The sequence below is a fragment of the Xenopus tropicalis genome, chromosome 6 (genome assembly GCF_000004195.4).
Source record: "Xenopus tropicalis strain Nigerian chromosome 6, UCB_Xtro_10.0, whole genome shotgun sequence".
NCBI lineage: Eukaryota > Metazoa > Chordata > Amphibia > Anura > Pipidae > Xenopus > Xenopus tropicalis.
In genome coordinates, this window is record NC_030682.2 from 76089162 (window position 1) to 76107423 (window position 18262).

An 18262-nucleotide genomic window follows, 5' to 3' on the forward strand; every position below is an offset into this window, starting at 1 on the left:
CAGTCTACAGTATCTTATCTCCTACAGGTCATAAAGTAACCAAATAAAACACCCTAAATATGAACGCCAGGGGTCCACTGAACAGTTTGATGCCCAATATGTATAGGTTTACCTAAGTATGTGGCATTTAGGGGCCCCAATGTGAACATACCCCCATATGATCTATCATTTCTGTCATTTCAGCTCCTGCAAAATCAACACATTTACATCATTATATGTGGGATCAAGCTAGTAAAAAGTACACTCAACCCAGAAAGACATATATTTTTGGAAAGTACACATTCCCCTGAATTCAAAATGGGTACCCATGTTTTTCTACTCCAAAGTACCAAGCCACAAAGCTTTCCTAAAGTTGGCAATTTTGATGACATTTCCAAAAATCCCCTCAAAACTTCCACTTTGCAGCATTTTATCTCCCACATAGCATTAGGTACCAAGATAAAACACCCTGAATTTGAACGCCAGGAGTTCACTGAACAGTTTGATGCCCAATATGTATAGGTTTACCTAAGTATGTGGCATGTAGGGGCCCCAATGTGAACATACCCCCATATGATGTGTCATTTCAAAAAATCAACACATTTACATCCTTTATGTGGGATAATGCTACAAAAAAGTACGCTCACCCCAGAAAGCCATATATTTTTGGAAAGTACACTTTCCCCCGAATCTAAAATGGGTACCCGTGTCTTTCTACTCCAAAGTACCAAGCCGCAAAGCTTTCCTAAGTTTGACGATTTTTACAATATTTCAGAAAATCGCCTAAAAATGTTGAAGTTTGCCGCAATTATCTCACACAATTTCTTGCGTACAGAGGCAAATCACCCCAAATAGGAACACCTAAGGTCTACTGAACAGTTTGATTCCCAATATGCAAAGATATACCAAAGTCTGCGGTATGTACTGACCCCAAAATGAAAATATCGCATATGGATTTCTCGCCTGCCAACTCAGCTTTTGCACACAGAGCCCCCTGTCAGCGTATTATGTGCAGTAACACCCCCAAACTATACAGAAAAATCCAGAAAACCATATATTTTTGGAAAGTACACATTCTGATGAATTCAAAATAGGTAAAGTTATTTTTGTACACCAAAGTTACACCTGGGCAAAGCTACGCTAAAAACAGATCAGGAATACTAATACATGGATAAAAATGCAATAAAACCACAAAAATTGTGCAAATCAGCGAAACAACAAAATAAGTCACACGACAGTGTAATTAGTGGTCAGAATATCTGATCCAATAGTCACGCTGTCAAAATAAACAGTTTTCAAGGAAAATAAACTAAAAACAAGCAGTAAAATGAAAAATAAATAAATAACACAAAAAAAGTTTGCTTATACACGTGTGTACATATGTAAAAGTAGTGTAACAATGTGTAAGTGTGTATATGAGTGTATATTAGTGTGTAAAATGAAAAAAAAAACAAAACAACAAAAAAATAAACAAAAAAAAGTGCTAAATTATGTGCTGTATGTAGGTATAAATGTGTGTAAATGAGTGAAAGTGTGTAAATACAATAAATAAAAACACACTTACCTGTCCAGAAGATCCGGATCGCATGGCTGGCCCTCCTGCAGTAATCCCGGTGAGTGGGCGGCTCTTTGGGGGGGACAGGAAGCAGGAAGCGGGTGCAAGCAGCAGACGCGATGCGATCGCGTCTGCTGCTTGGGGGGGGCGCCCTGCGACGATCACGTCGCAGGGCCGACATGACAGCCCCCCATGCTCGTTGCCCAGGGGGCTGTCATCTCTAAAAACTCTCTGCCGAAGCATGCCGCTTCAGCAGAGAGAATCTTTATCTGCCAAGAGACGTACGGCGTTGGCAGATAAAGACTTTCCCTGCAACGACGTACGCCGTACGTCGTTGGCAGGGAAAGGGTTACATAAGATAAATGTAAACAAGGCACCTGGGCCACATGGAATACACCCTTGGGTGCTGAGACAGCTAGGGTCAGATTTATAGTGGCCTTTGTTTCTGATATTCTCAGACTTGCTTTCATCAGGTATGGTACCTATGAATTGGAAGAAGGCTAATGTCATTCCTATATTTAAAAAGGGAGTAAGATCTCAGCCTGGCAATTATAGTCCTGTAAATTTGACATCCGTGGTGGGCAAGTTATTTGAAGGCTTGTTAAGGGATCACATACTAAATTATGTACTGGAGAATGGCATTATGAGCAGTAATCAGCACGGCTTTATGAAGGATAGGTCATGTCAGACCAATTTAATTGCTTTTTATGATGAGGTGAGTAAGAAACTGGACAGTGGGGATGCAGTAGATATAATCTATTTGGATTTTGCCAAAGCATTTGATACTGTTCCCCACAAACGACTGCTTTCTAAACTAAGGTCTATTGGTCTTAGGGAAGACGTTTGCACATGGATAGAAAACTGGCTACAGGATCGAGTACAGAGGGTGGTTGTTAATGGTACATTCTCTACTTGGAGTAAGATTCTCAGTGGGGTCCCTCAGGGTTCTGTACTGGGTTCACTTTTGTTTAACTTGTTCATAAATGACTTAGGGGAAGGTATTATAAGCAATGTATCAGTGTGTGCAGATGACACAAAACTTTGTAGACCAGTCAATTCTATCCAGGATGTGGCATCCTTGCAGCAGGATCTTGACCAACTGGCAATCTGGGCGGCAGATGTTCCTGATCCTATAAAATTGATTGCTATACGTAGTCACAAAAACTGGTGTCTCGCAACCCTTGGAAACATTTATATGTCCATGGACCCCATTGTCCTTATTACTGTCCTCTCTACATGTGTTCCTAATTTAGACTAACATTCATATTCTTGTTTATACTATTATTTTTATTTGAATTGTTGTTTACACCCTTGTCTCTACTATTTTTAAGCAACTCCGATATATCTGTAAAGCCCTAACAAATGCCGCTGTAAGGGACCTCATAGTATAACCTCTTTCTAAATGTGGTGGTCTCAACCCTAAAGTCCGAAGCCATCAACTTCAAATCCAAGAAAGAAATATTGGCAAATTCAAAGTATTATCATTCAAAAGAGAAACAAAATTACCAAAGTCCATCTCAGACCCCTGCCACAATAGCAGGAGATCATCAACATAACGCTTATAGAAAATAACATTACGAATCAATGGTACCTCCATAAATGTGGGTCTCCTCCCACCAACCCAAGTACAGGTTGGAGTAGGTAGGTGCAAATTTAGCACCCATTGATGTCCCACAGGTAAAAAACACCATCAAACTTAAAAAAAAAAGTAAGCAATAGAATCAAGAATAAAGTTTTTAGTCATATGTGGTATTAAACAGCTTGTAACCCCTTATCGTGAGAAATGCAGGAATACAAAGATGCCACATCTATAGTGCCCCAAGAGTAGGTGTCCTGCCACCTAAAATCACTCAACAATTGCAATACATGCTTCGTATCAGGAATGTAAGAAATTAATCTTTGAACCAAAGGCTGCAAATACAAATCAATGTATTCGGATATCCTCTCATTAAGAGAGGCTATAAAGGAAACTATGGGTCTACCTATTGGGGGACATTTTATGAACCTTTGGTAAGTGATGAAATATCGGTATTCTGGGATTTTTGGGTACAAGATATTCCTTTATTTTCTCGGTTATTAATCCATTTTTGAAAGCTTCATCAATTAGGCTCATAAGGATTTTAGAATATGGGGTCGTGGGGTTACTTTTTAGAATTTGGTAAGTACAAACATCTATAAGCTGACGTAAGGCTTCATTTTTATAAGTTTCACTGTCAAACACAACGACCATCCCTCCTTTACCTGCATTCTTAATTACCAGAGAGTGGTCATTCCGCAGTTGCTCTAAGGCAACCTGCTCCTTGCTTACTAGCAAGGAGCAGGTTGCCTTAGAGCAACTGCGGAATGACCACTCTCTGGTAATTAAGACCACATATTATGTGGTCCACATATTACTAGATTGGAACGTGAAAATTGACCATCAACTTCAGCCTACGTTCAATAAGATCCTGAAACGTGTCAATAACACTGCCCCTAAAATGTACCGGATAAAATTCAGAACAAATTTGTAATTTGCTGCTTATTAATCTGGGATCCACGCCAACTCGACCAAAGGGCTGGGTAGATTCAATCTGTAGACTATGTAATACATGCAAACACCGCTCATCCTCAAATAGGAGCGTCCCGTTCAAACTATTTACATCTCTAGTAGGCATTAACTCAAGTATTGTTTCACTATTGCGAGATGTTAATTCCACCATCACCTCACTATTAGATCCTTGGCTTTCAGATAAGTTAAAGGAGATGTAAACCCGAATTTTAATTTCACTTCTAATGGATAGGGCGCCTTACCCCCACTTAAACCGCATAAGTGCCGCTCCCTCAATCTCCTCCTACAGCCTGCACCACCGCATTCTTTTCTGCTCCTTTTGCATGTCACCTGGCAGCCATTTTGCCGGGTGACGTCATTGAGAGCGCATGCCTGACCTCTTCAAGGATTTTTTTTTTCAAGCTTCAGCTTTTTAAACAAAGCTGTACAGACAGCTTTTTCCTTAAAATGAAACTGTTAGGGCATTAAACAACAATAAAATTAAACAGGAATGAAGTGTACAATGCTTAAGTATTTCAGCAAACACTGTTTAAGCTTGCAAGACTCACTTATAAAATACCTGCAGATCAGATTCAGCGGTGAAAAGGTTAAACTTTCCTGCCTGCAGTCAGAAAAACATGTTCCAAGAGAGGGAGCAAAGAGCTCTTGTTTACAAAGGCAGAGTTAGTATAGCAACTGCCTATGCAATCGGCTCATTGGAGGATTGACTGTGGGCGTGGTTAAAGAGTTCAATCGTCTGCTGTGTAGAGAAGAGATTCATCTCAAGTGAGCATGCTCATTAAAACAGCTTGGAACTGGGCATGTGCACCACGCCAGGCAGACAAGGAAATTCTGAAGGGAGGGGGGAGAGGAAGTTACTGAGCTCTGCAGTGAGAGAAACTCCAAGGGATCGCTGCAGCTTCAGTGTTTGCTTTTGAGGGACAGGAGTGGAAGGTATTTAAACAGTGCTGTGAGGCTTTTCTCTGCTAAAATTTTTGGTTGGGGGGTTGACATGTCCTTTAAGCATCTTATTACTGGATTCATTCAAAAAAATATTTCTTTAAAGTCAGCTTACGCACAAACTTTTTTATGTCAATTAGAGTTTCTAGTCATGCACCTGAGATGTAAAAATATGCAAGCCACTTAATTACCCTTAATGGGACTGCACTAGGCAAATCCATAATGGAGAAGGACCTTGGAGTCCTTGTAGATAATAAACTTGGCTGTAGCAAGCAATGCCAGGCAGCAGCTGCAAAGAAAACAAGGTTCTGAGCTGTATTAAAAGGGGTATAGATTCACAGGAGGTGGGTGTTATTCTTCCTCTTTACAGAGCGCTTCTAAGACCCCATCTAGAATATCCTGTTCAGTTTTGGTCTCCAGTGCTCAAACGGGACATTATTGAATTAGAGAGGGTCCAGAGAAGGGCAACTAAGCTGGTAAAGGGTATGGAAAGTCTCAGTTATGAAAAAAGACTGGCCAAGTTCGGTCATGATAACTATGTATACATATATAAGGGGATATACACTCACCTAAAGGTTTATTAGGAACACCTGTTCAATTTCTCATTAATGCAATTATCTAATCAACCAATCACATGGCAGTTGCTTCAATGCATTTAGGGGTGTGGTCCTGGTCAAGACAATCTCATGAACTCCAAACTGAAAGGTGATTTAAGCAATTTTGAGCGTGGCATGGTTGTTGGTGCCAGACAGGCCGGTCTGAGTATTTCTCAGTTACTGGGATTTTCACGCACAACCATTTCTAGGGTTTACAAAGAATGGTGTGAAAAGGGAAAAACATCCAGTATGCGGCAGTCCTGTGGGCGAAAATGCCTTGTTGATGCTAGAGGTCAGAGAAGGGTATTAGTATGGTGTTCCTAATAATCCTTTAGGTGAGTATATATATATATATATATATATATATATATATATATAACATCTTTAATGCTTTATTTACCAGTAGGTCCCTCCAATGGACACAAGGGCACCCACTCCGTTTAGAAGAAGGGAGGTTCTGTTTAAATATTCGGAAATAATTTTTTAATGTGAGAGCTGTGAAGTTGTGTAATTCCCTCCCCGAATGGGTCGTGCTGGCTGATACATTATATAGCTTTAAGAAGGGGCTGGATGGCTTCTCAGCAAGTGAGGGAATACAGGGTTATGGGAGATAGCTCTTAGTACAAGTTGATCCAGGGACGGGTCCAATTGCCATGAGTCAAGAAGGAATTTTTTCCCCTCTGCGGAAAATTAGAGAGGATTCAGATGGAGTTTTTTGCCTTCCTCTTAATCAACTTAGCAGTTAGGCAGGTTATATATAGGCCCTTTGGTTGAACCTGATGGACGTACATCTTTTATCAACCTAACTTACTATGTATTTCATTCATTTGCCTAATTATATTTCATTTTGGTGATTTTATTTCAGTTTAATACTTGCATTGTTGTCCGTTGCATTTCTTTTAGCCTAGCTTTGCCCTTTTGGTAGTTTGGTGTACAAAAACGTCTTCACCTATTTCTGATTTGTCAGAATGTGTACTTTCCAAAAATATATGATTTTCTGGGTGAGTGTGCTGAAATGACAGAAATGATACACTATATGGGGATATTTTAATTTTGGGCCCCTACATGCCACATACTTAGGTAAACCTATGCACAATGGGTATCAAACTGTTAAGTCACCCCCTGGCATTGATATTTAGGGTGTTTTATCTTACCTAATGATATGAAGGAGATAAGAAGCTGTATACGAATACGATTATTCAAAAATGTCTTTCCAAAAATGTATAGTTTTCTAGAGTAAACCTACTGTAAGTGGAATATTTGGCCTTGAAATCTAAAGTATGCAGATTTCTGAAACAGTGCTTTGGAAAATTAGTAGTGTACTGCTGGGACTTTTTAACCTATACAAGTGAGAAATCTCCATAAAACTATATATATTTGGCATTGGCACTTTCAAGAGAAATTGGACTTTCCAAATCAGTTGTATTTTTATGTTTATAATTCATGTTTCTGATATATGTGTTTATATTATTGAAAATATTTTTCTTCATTTTTTTTTTTTTTAGACATTTAGAAGCCTATATTTTGTTACAGAAGTGGAGTTACAAAAAATTCTAGCATATTTTGAAAGCTTAGGTTGTCCCGAAAAAAAAAATAATTTTGTTTTCCCAGGTAAACTAAAAGCAACCCCCAGGAAAGGCCCCGAAAGTGAAAGAGCGCAAAATGTTCAAAAACGGTCTGGCAATAAAAGTTCCGCTTTGACCAAATTGTCTGACAGTTAAAGGGTTAATCTTAATAGGTTTTGTTTTGTTTACATGATTTTTAGTAGACAAAGTATGAAGATCCAAATTATGGAAATTAAAGAAAATAACCTGCTGAATCACAGGCCCATAATAGCAAATTCTGGAGGAATGGAAGGTAGTAAACAATAATTTTCCTACCCCACCAGTTACAGAGTAAAAGGAAAAGATATTCACACCTCACCCCACCCATACACATAGGAAGGAGATTTAGGTTTTCTGTAAATAAACATAACTGGTCTTTGCAGTAAAGCAAGTGTATTTAATTGCAGATTGTTAGATTCTATCAAGAATGCTAGCAAAATGTTCCAAGGAGCACTTATTCAGGCTCGCTTACATAGAGTTTCGCTGTCAATGCCTAAATAAAATTAATATAACATCACTTTATAAGGCCTGACTAGTGTTTTTGTTGTTTCTGTGACTCTGGCACTAATCTATTAATATTTATTTATCAAGGAAGCACCCAACATAGGACTGAAAAAGGCAAATAAAAGAGTTTTTAGTAATGAATAAACACGCTATTCAATGTCCAAGTTTTTCATTGACATCATTTTCAGTTGAAAAAGCTGTTTGTTTGTTTTTTTTAACATAGTCTGCACTGAACTGCTTATATCATGTAACAATGAGCACTGTTGAAGAGAGTTTTAGGAGGACATTGATAGCCAAGCACTATTGTGAGCTGTAGTTATGTAATGATAAGTGCCTCTATGGATCAAGGTAGTGTGATCACTATGATCTTCTTTAGGAATATTAAGGAGACCAAACATTGCATGCCTTAATTTACTGACACAATACAAAGTCATTATATGTGTAAATGTGTGATGTATAGTCAACACAATGATTTTTCTTGGGTTTTCTGATATTTCCACCATAACCTCCATATATGAGTCAACAAGCTTTAAACATTTAAACAAACAAGTTACCTATAGTTGGAATCTGGAAAAAAAAAAAAACAAAGAACTGCACAGCATTACACAGCTAATGCTATTCAGGCTCTAATTTATTTAAGGGCCTTACCTTGATGTATAATTTGCTGACATGATTGGCATTCTCCTGCATGACACACATGAGTGCAGCTGTGTTCCGCACAGTTTAACAGGTTCCCACAAACATTTGTGCAGTGAAAGGTGGTAGACTGCCCACAGCGTACAGACTGACTATAAAAATAAGAAGAGTTACTTTAATTCGCTTGTAACATTTCAATCTGACTACAAATTAACACACTCTTTTGAGTGAGAAAACAATAGCGTAAAATGTCAATAAAAAATATATTAAGGCTATAAATATATTCACCCCTGATATGAAAAGTATTTCACACATTAGCATCAGGCCAAAGAACACATTTCAAGAACAATATAAAACGCGTGTTCTAGAAACCCAGGCATTTTTATGATTGCCCCTAAGATTAGGGTCTGCTCCTCTCCACCTGATTTGTGCAGGCAGACTGAGAGATTAAATTCGCTCCTATACCTTACTGTGTGTAGCTGCACGGACAGGCACAGTGTCTGCCTGAGTGAAGGAGACCAGCCTGGAAAAGCTGCTAGGAATAGAAAATTTTATAACATGGAAGTTAACGTAAAGGTAAACCACCCCTTTAACTGGTTTTCTTCTGACAGGCAGGAAATTTCTCTCATAAAAATAGAATGCATATTTTTTCAGCAGTATAATTTCTTTCTCACCGATATGCACAGTTTGTTTCAGTGGGTTGCAGTCTTTAGTTATTTATTGTTTTAAAACTGTATAATGAATATCACACCCTCTGGTAAGTTATGCCAATTACGGTTTTATTTAGTTTAAGGAACTGCTTGAGATTTGACCATCCAACAGAGCTATGTTATGCAACATTTAGATGCAGCATGTCCATTTAGAAATATTTTTAATGAGCCATGTTTACAATTTAACAACACAGTATTAACTGCATCTTTATATTACTCACCACTCTGCCATATGTGACTGACAATCAGCCAATATATTTCCATTACATAATTAAAAAAAAAAACACTGATTTGGAATTTCCCTGTTACATTGTTCATAGTACAGGCAAACAGCCTTTATGCTATACCTGTAACATTTCATTATTGGTCCTTCAATAGCCCATGCCCTGCTGGCTTCTTCTAAAGGGTAAAAGGATGCAGGGGGGTAATACTCGTTTAACCATGTATATGTATAATGTATACTGGTTTAACAACACATATACTATATGTGTATAATGGGTGCTTAAACCAGTCACACACTGTCAAATATAACTGGATACTTAATGATTTTACTTTAATTGGTATACTTTGCGCATACACTGTAGACAGACATTGCCGCCATACACTGTACTTTTACCAGTATTTGAGAGACATTACAAAACTGTAATAATTAATAACAAATTCATCTCTTTGTATTAGACATTTCTTATACAGGTATGGGACTGGTTATTCAGAATGCTTGGGAACTGAGGTTTTCCAGATAAGGGGATCTTTCCATAGTCTGGATCTTCATACTTTAAGTCCACTAAAAAAATCAATTAAACATTATATAAACCCAATAAGATTGTTTTGCCTTTAATAAGGATTCATTATATCTAGGTTATGATCAAGTTACAAAGTACTATTTTGTAATTACTGAGAAAAAAAAAATAATTTTCAAAAATGCGAATTGATTGCAGTCTATGAGAGATGACCTTCCTGTAAGTCAGAGTTTTTCTTTTTTTTTTTTTCATAAGGCATTTCCGGATAACAGGTCCCTTTTCATATATTGTATTGGTTGTAGTACATAGTAACATAGTAAGGGTTGGGTTGAAAAAAGACATACGTCCATCACGTTCAACCATAATGCCTATATATAACCTGCCTAACTACTAGTTGATCCAGAGGAAGGCAAAGACCCCATCTGAAGCCTCTCTAATTTGCCGCAGAGGGGAAAAAATTCCTTCCTGACTCCAAGATGGCAATCGGACCAGTCCCTGGATCAACTTGTACTAAGAGCTATCTCCCATAACCCTGTATTCCCTCACTTGTACTGAGGAGCTATCTCCCATAACCCTGTATTTCCTCACTTGCTAAGAATCCATCCAGCCCCTTCTTAAAGCTATATAATGTATCAGCCAGTACAACTGATTCGGGGAGGGAATTCCACAACTTCACAGCTACCACAGTAAAAAATCCTTTCCGAATATTTAAATGGAACCTCCCTTCTTCTAAACGGAGTGGGTGCCCTTGTGTCCGTTGGAAGGACCTACTGGTAAATAAAACATTAGAAAGGTTATTATATGATCCCCTTATATATTTATACAGTTATCATGTCACCTCTTAAGCGCCTCTTCTCCAGTGTAAACAGACCCAACTTGGCCAGTCTTCATAACTGAGACTTTCCATACCCTTTACCAGCTTAGTTGCCCTTCTCTGGACCCTCTCTAACTCAATAATGTCCCGTTTGAGCACTGGAGACCAAAACTGAACAGCATATTCTAGATGGGGCCTTACCAGCGCTCTGTAAAGGGGAAGAATAACCCCCTCCTCCCGTGAATCTATACCCCTTTTAATACAGCTCAAAACCTTGTACAGTGAAGACATTCAGTGAATATATAAAAACAAATTATATACATATTAGAAAATCAATAAAACAGCAATGAAAATAAAGGATCGGAATCTGAAGTATTTAGGGCGCTGACACAAAAGGAGATTAGTTGTCCCGTAATTAATCTCCTTTACTGGTAGCGACTAATCGAATTCCATATAGCTTTCGCAGCCTGTGTATTTGGGTAGGTGTATTTGCAGCCTGTCACGGCCACCATGTTGGATTCCAGGATTCCCCTGCTCGCACCACCGCCCCCCCCCCCCCCCGTGGCAACACCCCCTACCGGCTCGAACCCTGCCGCTCGCTCCCCACTTGCCTGCTCTGTGTGTCAAATGATGGGCCAGGGGAGGGGAGCGCGCCGGCTTCTCGCACTAAAATCCTAAAATCAATGCAATGTGCATGCACCACCTACAGTGTCCCAGTCACACAGTCAATGCAGGAGCGATGCATTATGGGAATCCTCTTTATCCAGCTCGGCGTTTTTTATTCCTGTTTCGCTTCAGGAATAAAAGAGAATGATGAAAGTAGCATGCTTTCTAGTTCTCTTTGGGTTTGTATTGATAATCCAAATCTTTTCTAGATTTTTGATTTAAGCCAAGAGAGACAAGAAGAAGAATTCACTAGGTAATTACAACTGCTAGGAACACTGGAAAGAATTGTATGATGCAATTTAAGGGTGGGACAAGGGTGGGTGCTGTTGCTAGGTGGCAATTCTATCCCTAGTCATAGATTCCTGCAAACACTTCTTTGTTCTATGGGAGATTGCCACGTAGCAACAGCTAATGCAAGAGTATCCCACACCCAGTAGTTGATTTATGAATGCCCCTTATGTCATGGTGTTTAGAAAGGTTGTGGAAGAAACCATGATGGTACATTCATTATAATAGAAAGGTGGAGACATCTTGGAGCAGCCTTTGTTATTGTGGATCCTCCACAATGATGTTGAGGAATGTTCCTCAAACTGGATGGTATCAATATTACAATGTTAGAGTAAAGAGAAATCAACTAATAATCTTGTGAGATTATCTGGTTATTAATTAGTTATTAAGTTATTAATAATGGGTAATAGTTCCTCTTAAGGAGTAAGTTCTGTGTAAACAAATGAATAGTCTGTTAACTAAACACACCAAGGAAGGATCAGTGTCTTATATTGCAACTAATTCAACCACACTGCAGAAGTATGTTTTTGTGACCCTTTCAAGGATAATGTTATACATAACCAAGGATCAGAAAAGTGTATAGGAGAGAATTCTTCTCCTATCGCTGAGAAAGCTATGGCTAGAAGACGTGCTCATTTAATATTGAGCACTAGTCAGGAGAGTTATCAGACACCTTAGAGAGGAAGGACAACGGCAAGTCCTGCTTGTATTCATAACGAGAATGGACTAGCCTCTGTAGAGGAGGCACTCCTTACAGCATGTTGTACAAGCAATGTACAACAAACTATAAGCACAATCTAAGTTGAATATTACAGTAAGACCAACTGGATATATTGAGGGACAATAATATACTTAGCCCTTACAATGGTTAGATATTTCAGCTCTTCTCTCTTTCTTTAGCGAACAGCCAGAATTAATAGATTCATTTCTGTAGAAACACCTTGGTCTGAAGGAATTCTGTTATAACCCTGAGGGAACTTTAAGACCATTAAACATTTGTTGCAAAATATTCCACATTCTGAAAAGTTAATGAAAAAATACTAGTACGACATGTGTTGCCCTGTCTTGAAGTATGTTCACGAGTGCTCTGTGAATCAATGCTAAAAAAGGCACAAAGGCCTAATCTGCCAAGAAAAAAAATATAGTTTGTTGTCTGTACGTGCCACCTGGTAAAATATTCTCAAAACAAATTTGGGATGACTACATTTATTTCTATGACACTTAAAGGAGAAGGAAAGGCTAATCTCAAGCTGCAGGCATACCTTCAGTTCTCTCAATAGTGCCCTTAAGTCTCCCAATATTTCTCCTGTTCAGATGATCAGAAGCCTCATAGGAAAGAAAAAACCAAAACGCTGAGCTCAGTAAAGAAAGTTCCCATAATGCCAAACTCCTGCACCAAGACCAAGACCCCTGTACATGTGCAGTTTGTAAGACTATGAGGAGGCTTCCTGCTGAATGGCTCAAATCACACATTCCTAAAGGGGGAAGGGAGTTCTTAGTATTCTTGAGGAAGGGGGGAGCAGGAGAGGGGAGAGAGGGCTGCGCAGACTTTAGCACAGGAAAAAAAAAAAAAGAGACAAGAAATCCTGTTTATTTTGACAGAGGATTCAGTGCATCGTTTCTGTGAGTGCTTATGGCTGTATTTACCTTTCCGATAAAGCTTACTAAGTTTAAAGTTTTTACACATTTAAGAAGTCCCAAAATAGATGTCTATGGTGGGAGATTACAGATAGTATACTCTACAGATATTATATGTCTATGATGAGCTAGTCAGTCCGCTATACCATTTTGAATTACTTGAATGTTTTTAGCTCTGAGCAATATGTTTCTTTGAAGGGCCTGTCTCTAAAGCAAAACTGTGTTTTAAGCTGGCCATACACGCACCAATGATATTGTATGAAACGTAGGTTCGTACAAAATTCGGTGCGTGTATGGTGGCTCGACGAAGCGATCGGTATCGCAAAAGGCTGTAGATATCAGTCGACTCATCGATCGGCCAGGTTAAAAGATTTTGATCGTGGCACACAAGCAAAATCTACGTTCAGGGCTGAATCGGCAGAAGAAGGTAGAACTTCTATTGTTTCTACCTCCATATCTGACTATTCAGCCCTGAACGTAAGTGAAGGGTGGGAACGATCTTTCGTGCGACCAATGGTCGCACAAAAGATTGAAAATTGCTACATGTATGGCCACCTTTAGGACAGAAATATATGGTATGGTGATATGGCTTTTCTGTTGGCTGAAGTACTGGGCAAGTATAGTTAAACTGCAAATTTGGCAGCCAAAAGCTCTAGTAAATGTATATAGTAATCTTCTGTATTGGATAACAGAACCCTTTTACTGTTCTGGTGTTGTGATACTCCCCTAAACTGAATGATACATTGGTTGTTCTATGATAAAAGAGAACTGTCAGGTTTGTCTTTTCAGTCTTATAAGATTGTCTATGTGAGTATCTTAAGAGTTAAAGGAGAAGGAAAGGCTAAGTCCTTGGGGGGGTGCCAAAATGTTAGGCACCCCCCAGTGACTTTTATCGCTTACCTTTTACCCCTGCTGGTGCTCCTGTCCCCTCTTCCTTCTTCTGTCTGTGCGTGCATGTGCATGCGCTGTAGAGTAAGAAGCCGAACTGTAACATTAAAAAACCTTCTTTTTCACTCTACTGCGGGTGCGCCGGCCCCGGGATTCAGAAGACAGAAGAAAGAGGAAACACTCCCAACACCAGTCCAAGGTAAAAGGTACATGATTAAAGTCAATGGGGGGGGGGATGCCTAACATTTGGCCCCTCAGGGATTTTTAACTTTCCTTCAATATTACAGTGAACATGTTACAATTAAACCTCATTGTTTGTCCGGGTCTTACTGATAGACAAAGAATCTGATTTGCTACTGTTACCAAGAACCATCTAGTGTTCTACTACTGAAAGATCATTCAAGTAACACAGACAAGACATGCCCAGCAGTGTAGGTGATTCACTACTGCTTTCATAATTCTTTGAAACTTAAGTTCACAAGTGAATTTGATAGGAAAAGCATTTCGTTTCTGGGTCTAAAACTTATTGAGAGCGGACTCTTGTCATCCTGCTCATGTGTTTAGGGGAATACACTTGGGACAGTTTTATAGATTATGGTGAAACTGTAGCACCGAAAAGGCTTTTATTGAACAGGCTTGCCTCTTGAGCGATAGGTTTCTGGACCATGGCTATTCTATGAAGTCTTTATTGGCAGCTTTTATGAAAGCCTTGAGATCTAATAGGATGGATTTACTCAAAGATAGGAATAATAACAATGAAAGCGAAGCTAAACAAGAGAATATGCCACGACTTACAGTGAACAGTTCTATAAGATTAGGAACATCATTAAGAGGCTTATTTCGGTCCTTTATAATGATCCCCAGTTGGCCACAATATTTCAAGGAGGATGTAAATGTGTTGCACGTAAGGCACTTACATTGGGCAGTGTGCTTTCTCCTACTCTATTGAATTTTAAAAGAACAAAGAAGACCACATGGTTAAGATACTAAAGGAACCTATCCCTGTGGTGCACGGAAATGTGTTACTTGTGCTCATGTTAAGCGTTCTACTTTTATTTTGAGCTCAGTGACAGGCAAGTCTTTTGAAATGTGCATGTATGCTAACTGCAACACATCATATGTAGTGTAACTCCTAACCTAACCTGTCTGTTTTGTAACATTCGGTATTTTGGTTGCACTATACGTTCATTAAAGAGTAGAATGCGAGAGCACATTAGACACATAGCTACAAAAAATTATAACAGCCCAATTTCTAGACATTTTATGCAATGTTGTAATGCTGATGTATCCTATTTACAGATCCAGGTGATTGATAGAATACTACCTGATGAAAGAGGCTCAGATATGTACAATAAACTTTTACGTTCACATGTGAATTGGATCTTTACTTTGAATACACATCACCCAAAGGGTTTGAATTTCATTTCTGATATAAGTTGTTATGTCTAACTTATATGGTTCCACAACGGAGCCTATTTAGAATATCCATTGTTTTTGCTTTTTTGTCTGTTTTTTATTTAGTAATGGTTTTTGAGACTGTATAATTTAAGCTATGCAAATGTGAAGTGTGTCATTAATTTAATGTGATTTAAACATGATGTGCTTCATTAACATATTGTTATTTAAGTGTGATGTAATTTACCTGCTGTCTGCCTATGATTAAGTGCGCTTGCGCACGAAACGCATCAGGCGTGCTGCTTTTAATGGTATCAATAAAGCTGAAATTTTAACTGGATATCCTGTTGTCCGGCGTGCTTAGAGTTGTCTCTTCTGCCACATGTTACAGGCACAAGCACACCAGAAGGCAGAAACGTGGCTGTAGTGGTAAAATACATTTTTACAGTGTATCTTCAGGGGGCTGCTGTCAAACCCATTAGCTGTTGCTAGGTGGTAATCTCCAATAGAACAAATACAGTGAAATTGTGGGTCTAATAAAAGTTAACAATCCATTACACTTTAGGCTTTAGGTTACAGATTTGATAAAACAGTAAAATGTCTCCTTGCTATGAGCAGATAAAAAAACAGCAAGGGGCTGGGTCATGGGTAAATTTCAAACATGATTTAATCACATGAAAAGTGTGTTATTGAACTAATATTGTAACCTGCTCAATATATGGTTGACAAAACAAAGAAAATAGAAACCAATATGCCACTATTTAGTAGCTGTAATGTAATTTGCACTCCAAATATCACTTATACCTTTAAACCTTCTTGGTAATATTATAAAAAAATAGTACAAAGAAGTTGTACTGTAGGATACTTTATATGGTCTTATATGGTGTTTCTACAATATTATTGGAAATAGGAAATGTGGCTCATTAATTTTGCCTTGACCAACGAGCAGGGGAGAAATAGGTCACTACAGGTCAATTCTTTCTATACACTTTTCATTCTGTGCCCAACAAGTAAAGAGTTTTTCACTAAAACACTCCCTTGGTTAAAAAGACCTCCACGCTATATAGAGGTATGGAATCTGTTATCCAGAATTCTCAGGACTGGGGGTTTCTGGATAAGGAGTCTTTCTATAATTTGGATCTCCATAACTTAAGTCTACTGAAAATCATTTAAATATTAATTGAACTCAATAGGTTTGTTTTGCCTTCAATATTATGATGAATCATATCAAATACAAGGCACTGTTTTATTATTACAGTGAAAAAGGAAATCATTTTAAAAAATGTGAATTTTTCGCTTACAATGGAGTCTAGCCTTTCCGTAATTCGGAACTTTCTGGATAACAGGTGTCCAAATAATGGATCCCATACCTATACCAGATTCGTACATGAAGATACAACAAAAAAAACACCACATAACAACAAAAACAATATACATTATATAATATTGCACCATTCTACCCATAGGTATCATTTTACATCTTTTTACTAAACTTTACATTTTACCATTTACAATTTTAAACAGGCTATAAAATAAAGCAGATTTGGATACGGCTTTGAACATAGTTTTTTTCCCATGGCATTTTAAGTTTTGAGAATGGCAAATTATAAATCCTCTATAAAATACTTGGGAATAAAGCTGAAATCTGACCTAGGTAAATGTTACCAAGACAACTATATCCCCCTATTGACTGCCCTCCAGAAACTACTAGAAAAATGGGGTAAACTTCAACGATCCTGGTTCGGAAGAATGCAGGCGATTAAAATGACTTTCATTCTTAAAATCCTCTTACCTCCTTCAAGTACTCGCAATATCTCTACCTCAGTTATACTTTGCATCAATAAAATCCATGATCTCAAAATTTATCTGGGCTGGAAAAAATCCGAGATTGAAATATAATCTGCTTATTCTCCCAAAAGGCGTGCTCGCACTACCTGACATTAACCTATACTACACCTCCACTCACCTAGTAAGCATATTAAACTGGGTATCTAGTACAGAAAGGAAAGACTGGATTGAACTCGAACAAACCTTTGTTCCCTGCCCTCTTGCAAATCAACTCTGGGTGAATAGAGATATTATGTCTCCAGAAGTAAAGATACACCCTTTAATTCAAGCAACTCTTAAGGTGTGGCACAAAAATAAAGAAAAACATAATCTGACCCTGTGCCCCTACGTATTTAACCTTTTTAGTGCCATAGGACGTAGATTCTACGTCCTGGGTAGCAAAGGACCAAAGTGCCACAGGACGTAGAATCTACGTCCTACAGCACTATCAGGTTTACAAGCGCTGCGCTCGCTTTTAAAGCAGCGCAGCGCTTGTAAACCCTTCACAACCCCCTAGGCAACGAGCAGAAGCGGTCATACTCACCGATCCGGTCCCCCGATCGCGTCGCCAGCCAATGACAGCAGTGGACACGCGATGATGACGTGTCCACTGCTGTCCCTTTAAATATCGCCGCCTACTGTCGGCTCCTCATTCCTGCTGCGCACTTTGGACCTGATGGAGCTCCCCTGCTGCCTTCCTGCCAGTTTGGTCGCCCCTGATCGCCTGCCTGCCTTGGGTAAGCTGAACTACAACTCTCTACCACTGTTTATTTTGCTTATTTCTATCTCAACTGTCTTTTTTTTTTTCAATTTTTTCTTCTATCTTTGTCATTATTACACTTTTGCACACATACACACTTATTTACAACTTTCCCAAGCACACACAGACACTTACACACACACTTACACTTTTTTTTTTTTTCTATCTTTCTTTT

At 38.7% G+C, this 18262-nt stretch overlaps 1 protein-coding gene across 4 annotated transcripts in view; it reads right to left on the reverse strand.

Moving 5' to 3' along the window:
* nfx1 (nuclear transcription factor, X-box binding 1) overlaps positions 1 to 18262 on the reverse strand; it is a 140948-nt gene that overhangs the window by 73885 nt on the left and 48801 nt on the right. For all 4 annotated transcript variants that reach the window (XM_031903503.1, XM_031903506.1, XM_031903504.1 and 1 more), the window contains one exon: positions 8374 to 8513. In XM_031903503.1, coding sequence (XP_031759363.1) covers positions 8374 to 8513 — 140 coding nt within the window. The remainder of the gene's footprint in view (positions 1 to 8373; positions 8514 to 18262) is intronic.